The sequence below is a fragment of the Prunus persica genome, chromosome G6 (genome assembly GCF_000346465.2).
Source record: "Prunus persica cultivar Lovell chromosome G6, Prunus_persica_NCBIv2, whole genome shotgun sequence".
Classification (NCBI taxonomy): Eukaryota; Viridiplantae; Streptophyta; class Magnoliopsida; order Rosales; family Rosaceae; genus Prunus; species Prunus persica.
In genome coordinates, this window is record NC_034014.1 from 20,925,142 (window position 1) to 20,931,594 (window position 6,453).

General features: G+C 38.4%; 1 protein-coding gene across 1 annotated transcript; it reads left to right on the forward strand.

Annotated features, from left to right (window-relative positions):
* Positions 1,579-5,922, forward strand: LOC18772804 (uncharacterized protein At1g04910). The gene is given in 11 exon segments (XM_007207363.2): positions 1,579-1,856; positions 1,858-1,884; positions 2,425-2,487; positions 2,584-2,665; positions 2,810-2,880; positions 3,051-3,139; positions 3,248-3,451; positions 3,983-4,253; positions 4,666-4,893; positions 5,031-5,228; positions 5,343-5,922. Coding segments are annotated over 11 exon segments (1,557 nt in total). The 5' UTR covers positions 1,579-1,742; the 3' UTR covers positions 5,553-5,922.

The window sequence follows — 6,453 nt, forward strand, 5'->3', positions numbered from 1 at the left end:
ATGCAAGATTTGCCTTTGGGGCTGCCCAAGCTTGTGGCCCCCATCAACTACCTAGTCTTGCCTTTGTGCGCTAGAGCCAAAAGCTGGGCCTAAGCCCCCTGCTTCCTAGGCAAACCAGCAGCGCTGGAGGTGCTCTAAATGGGGCTTCATCCACCATTTTAGAGCCTATTTTAGAGAGTATCATTGGGCTTGCCCTAAGTTTAAAAATAGTTGGGCCAAACAATAAACCCAAGTAAAATTGAGTGTTCAATGAAGATTCTTAATGTTGTTCAATGAATAATAGAGCCACTTTAGCCTAAGCCCAAGCCCTGGCTGGTGGTAGAGCCCACACAAGTGCTAACAGAAAGAAGAAGGAAAAAAAAAAAAAAAAGAAGCTGATGTCGGTCAGAAAAGCAAGTCCTATATATATACAGCTCGACTAGATGTGCAATTTAAGGCAAACTCTTGTACGTTCCCTAACCTAAAACCATGAAGGGGTTACTTTCCTTTCCTCATGACTTCTCTAATGGTATTTTCAAAAAGTTCTTCCCAAAAAAAGACTCTTTGAAAGGGTTTTACCTAAAAAAGAAAATTAAAAAAAAATTAAAGACTCTTTAAAAAGGGCCCCAAAAACTCACCTTCATTAACTTTCCCAAATCTTATTATGAGCCACCTACAACCACCCCTAATCCTCCACTCCACCTAGCGCAATTTCTTTTAGAAACATCCCTTGGCTACACGCGACGCAACTCAACCACATCCACATGATAAAAGACAAGGTTTTGGGGTCAGTGAGGCTATCATCAAAATCAAACTTGTTCCTCCATTAGCATACAAGCAACCACCATATCCTAGCTTGACCAGTTTTGCCAGCATTTATCAATGGGAGGATATTTGCAAAGAGATTAGAAAATTTTGGATATTTGGAGAAAAACCCAATTCCACAAAAAGAAAAGAAAAGTAAATCAAGTTCCAATGTTAGACTTTTGGGCACATTGGATGCGGAAATTAGCAATTGAACTGCATCCATCCATCCAGACATGATAATAATATTAGACCGTTGGGGGTAAATATAAAATTGTAGATGAAGAAACCTTTCTTGTGCAGAGAGACCTAAAAGGATGGGTCAAATAAACACAACACAAAAGTCATGAGAGAGAGAGAGCCCATGACCTCATATCATCTCTCTCCCAAATTCCATGTGAGTACTCGTGGTAAAAATTCTCAACAGTCCACTGTAGTGTCGGTGGGTAGCACCAGAAGCCAATCCAATAAAGTTCATAGGGTCATAGAGATACCCACCACCAACCTAACGGTCCAAAAACATGCAAAACCCTGTAGGCTCCAAATGAATCACTCCGAGCCTCTGAGTTCTGTTAAAAATAATAAATAAATAAATAAACCCAACAAAGAAGGCAAACTAAATCACACTGTTTTGGGTTTTTTCGACGCCAAAATCCTTAAATTCACTTTTATCCCAGAAAAGTGACACGTTCCCATAATCAATTCACGGTAAAGTGTCCAGGTGTCCCAACTAAAAGTGCCTTTACTCTCTCTCCTCTCTCTCTGCTTTCTCTCTATTATATTGATGATAATGGCTTACTCTCTAGGCCTACATTTATAGTTGCTTATTCCTTTTTCTCCTCCTCTTCTTCTTCTTCTTCTACTTCTTCTGGGTCTTTGTAGTTTTCACTGCAGAGCAAAACCCAGTTTTTAGTTTCAGATCGGAGGTGGAGTGGAGTGAGTGATCCTAGTTTTGGAAAATGGGGCTGAAGCTTCACTACCACAATCACTATCATTCTCCTAGAGGAGGAGCACTTGGTGCTCTTCTGCTGCTGCTGCTTCCTATTTTCTTGCCCAGTTTGTTCAGCCCATTGGGGCCATGCTTCACCTTCCATGTTGTCAGTACGTTTCATGCTTTTTAATTAATTAGCTATTTTCCTGGGATTATAAGTTATTTTTACCTGCTTGTATTGATTGGTAAAAGAGATTTTCCGGTTTCTTATTTTAAGGGACAAATTTGTGATATTTTTCTAGTGGTTTTTCTGGGCTGTTGTAGTTGGTTTTGGTTGGATAATAGATATTCAATGCAATATAATTAATGTTTTGTTGTAAATGTGAAATGGGAACTATCCCCCAGTTCCCAAATGTCAATAGGCCATCAGCAGTGTGAGTTACTTTGATGTAAAATCTCTGTGTTATGACGAGTAGCAAGTTACTGTATGTGATGGCGTCATGCACATATTGCTTTGCTTGTACATTTCTAATATCAAATTGAATATCGAGACCCATCAAATGTTAGGCGACTTTTGTGCAAGTACTTATGTGTGCCATTTCAGTTATATATAACTTGTAAGTGCATTTCCACCTGTTGCAAAAATCAGCATCAATTAAATACAGCTTTGCTTTTAGGGGCTTAATGTGATGATGAAGTCGAATTTTCAGGAATGGAATGTTCCAAAATCTAGACACCAGCGCCTTCTCAAGAGTGCTTTACAACGCCAAACTGTGAGTATTAAGCAGTACAATTGTTTTTTAAATAGTTTGACTGATTTGTAGTCGAAGTCTTGACTGAAAAAAGTAAAAATTATTTCCATTATATAGTCCGAAGGGGAACTCTCAGATCTATGGACACCATTGGCCAACCAGTCATTGAAACCTTGTGCAGAATCATCAATTGCCACTTGTGAGTGTTTATGGAAAACAGTGATACTTTGTTTATATCTGTATTCCACCTAAAGTAGTATTACCGTATGTTGCAGAACTAATGTGTTTTAACAATGTTTATAAAGTGTTACTTTTCCACAATTGATTTTTTTATCTCATGCAGCATTACCAGAGAAATCTGAGGGATTTATCCAAGTATTTCTTGATGGAGGGCTGAACCAGCAGAGGATGGGGGTAGGTTTAAAAGTTTCTAATGTGTCCAATGTAAATCTGAAGTAGGAAAAAAAAAAAAAAAAGTTAACTGGAATAGCTGTTATTTCTATGATTAAAATTTGCAGTCTCGTCTTGTCTGTTTCAAAGTTGTAGAATTTCTTGGTTAGGTCTTAAAATTGTTCCCTTTGTAGATATGTGATGCAGTTGCTGTTGCTAAAATACTGAATGCAACTCTTGTGATCCCATACCTTGAAGTGAATCCCGTATGGCGAGATTCGAGGTATACATAGAAGCAAAAGTTGATTTATCTTTGCTTTGGTTATATTTGTTCTCTATCTCTTGAATTCTGAGTGGAATTCTTATGTTGGTTCTTTTCCTTCCTCTGCAGCTCCTTCATGGATATATTTGATGTTGATCATTTCATTAATGTATTAAAGGATGATATATCCATAGTTAAAGAGCTACCTTCTGATTTCTCCTGGAGCACAAGGGAGTACTATGCAACGGCCATCCGAGCTACCAGAGTTAAGACAGCACCTGTGCATGCTTCAGCCAACTGGTATCTAGAGAACGTATTGCCTGTAGTTCAGAGGTCAGTATTACCTGAACTTGTTGACTTAAGTTAGAGTTTTATTGTTTGAATTTTTGGACGTTTAGGTGAGACATATAAGGTGTCTTGCATCAATGGAAACATAGTTTTTTTTTTTTCTTGGTAATGCCCCAAAAGCAGCATATTGATTTCGAGGATAAGGAAAGTTTAAAGGCCTTGTTCATGTGATATTTCAACGGCCTCGTTATGTACTCCAGTACCAGAATTTGAAACTTTTGGCAAAAAATGATGCCCTTTCCATTCATTGTTGGAGTGGCAGGATTTGAGAAGGTGGACATGCAATAACTTGTCTATCTACATTGACAGGTGTAGCTGAACTCTTTATGTTCAGTGCATTACTGTGAAATTACTAAGATTCTACTTCATTAAAGTCATTATAAGCTCCTTGTGTCATATTTTTTTATTTCTGTGCGTGGTTTTTGTCCCCCTTAATTTTGAGTAGGTATCGAAGTTAATAAAAAGTTATGTCTTCATAACTAAGATTTCGTATTTACTGAATTGTATGCGGTTCAGTTATGGAATAGCAGCAATTGCCCCTTTCTCTCACCGCCTGACATTTGATAACCTGCCTATGGACATCCAGCGGCTACGCTGTAAGGTCAACTTTCAAGCATTAGTTTTTGTCCCTCATATTAGAGCACTCGGAGATGCTCTAATCAGCCGCCTTAGAAATCCTTCTGGCAAAAGTGGAGCAGTTGGCACCAATTACCTGCAGGAGATGCCTGATGTGAAAAATAAACAAGGGGCAGGGAAATTTGTTGTGCTACACCTACGGTTTGATAAGGTATGCTCCTCTCCTATAACTGATGCACAAACATTTGAGGCGTCTGTTATTTTATTTTTTATTTTTCCAAAAGATCTGTTTGTCTCTAGCCTGCAAGCTACAGAGAATTTTGGCATAATTGGTATAAGGAACTGCTTGATGTATACTAGCTATGTCTGACTTGAAGTGTTTATGTTGACAGATCGTAACACATTATTTTTCATTCTAACCAACTTATACTTTATTTTTAACTATTCAAAAATGTGAAAATGATGCATTTGCAGTATGCCAATACTATCTATACGTCTAGTAACCATGTTTCATATGTGTCCCATACCCTCTGCTTTAATTTTTTTTTCTCACTCTCTGTAGTTGTGGATTTCAAGTTGGAATCGGATTTATATGTTCTTTCCTTAATCTCGTCTTTCTACAGGATATGGCAGCCCATTCAGCCTGTGATTTTGGTGGTGGAAAAGCTGAAAAACTGGCTCTGGCCAAATACCGACAAGTAATCTGGCAGGGAAGGGTCCTTAACTCCCAGTTCACTGACGAAGAGTTGAGGAGTCAGGGCCGTTGTCCATTAACTCCAGAAGAGATTGGATTGCTGCTTGCAGCTTTGGGGTTTGACAACAGTACTCGTCTATATCTTGCTTCCCACAAGGTTCATAGCTTTCTTCTATCCAACTCCTGTTAGCTAAGGCTCATCCCAGTGAATTGGAACATTTCAATTTGGAACTTCAAATTTAATGTTTCTGGTTCACGGAGTTCTATTTCTTAAAATTGTTTTGTTTTATCCAGGTATATGGTGGGGAAGCTAGGATTTCAACCTTGCGAAGATTGTTTCCACTAATGGAAGACAAAAAGAGCCTTGCTTCTTCAGAAGAACGGGCCCAAATAAAAGGAAAGGCTTCTTTGTTAGCAGCAGCTGATTACTACGTTAGCATGCACAGCGACATCTTCATTTCTGCTTCTCCAGGAAATATGCACAATGCACTGGTAAGACTTCTAAAAACAACTTTTTATGAATTCTACAAGATCATATTCCAATTACCATGGTTAGCATTGGTACTTTTAAGGCCATAGATTTTGACAAATCTTCGGAGTCAACAGGTAGGCCATCGAACTTATGAGAACTTGAAGACGATTCGGCCGAGTATGTCACTGTTGGGTCAACTCTTCCTAAACAAAAGCATTAGCTGGTCAGACTTCCAGCAGTCAGTAGTAGAAGGGCACCAAAACAGACAAGGGCAAATCAGGTTGAGAAAGCCAAAGCAGTCCATATACACCTATCCTGCTCCCGACTGCATGTGCCAGGCATGAGGTTAATGTGATGGTGAAGAAGATCTAGACGACCATCTAGATTTCATTATTTGGTACCACTACACCCTTTGTGACTTGTATTATTGGTAAATAAAAAGCGATCCCATTTCTGTTAGTCATAAAACTATACAGGTAATATTTTCAATAGGGTGCAGTAGGTGTAATAGGTGCTTCTGGGGATGTATTGGTCGAAAAATACTCTTTATGTAGAAGTGGGGTTGGGGTTTGTACTTGTATTTGTCAAGGGGTTTGGATGTGATCGACTTTTAGGGACAATACTTTTAGACAGAAACAAATGTGTTTGTTCCAATTTGAATTACATGTATACCGTCCTTCCATGCCCCTGCTTTATACATCTTCTTTGCTACTATTTTTATGTTATTTTAGTACAAGCGATACTGGGGGAGGAGGGAATTGAACTTAGGACATCGGATGCAAGAGTAAATGCTCTTAACTATTTTAGTACAAGTCCCTTATTTGCTACTATTCATTTTTCAGTCATGCACACTCCCAATAGTGTAGGTGGTTTTGAGCAAATTTCCCTTTGAAGTTTATTTCTTTTTAGTCTCGCACAACATTTAAAAATAGGCTTAATTGCTATTCTGCACCCTGAAACATTAGTCAAATTCCACTTTACCTCCTTAAAGATAAAGCGACCCACTTTGCTCCCGTGACTAGGGTTTGATGTTCCACATTGCCTCTACTTTCAATTTCATCCAAAAGTTCGTTAAGTTTGATGACGTGGCATGGGTGTTTTAGTACTTTTGTGCACCTAGGTCATTTACTCCAATTTGAGTGGGTGATGTAGCAAAATAAAGCCCACCTCCACCATGGATAAAAAAAATTAAAATGCAAACATAAAATTGAAAAAAAAAAAAATAATTTGATTTATAAAAAAAGT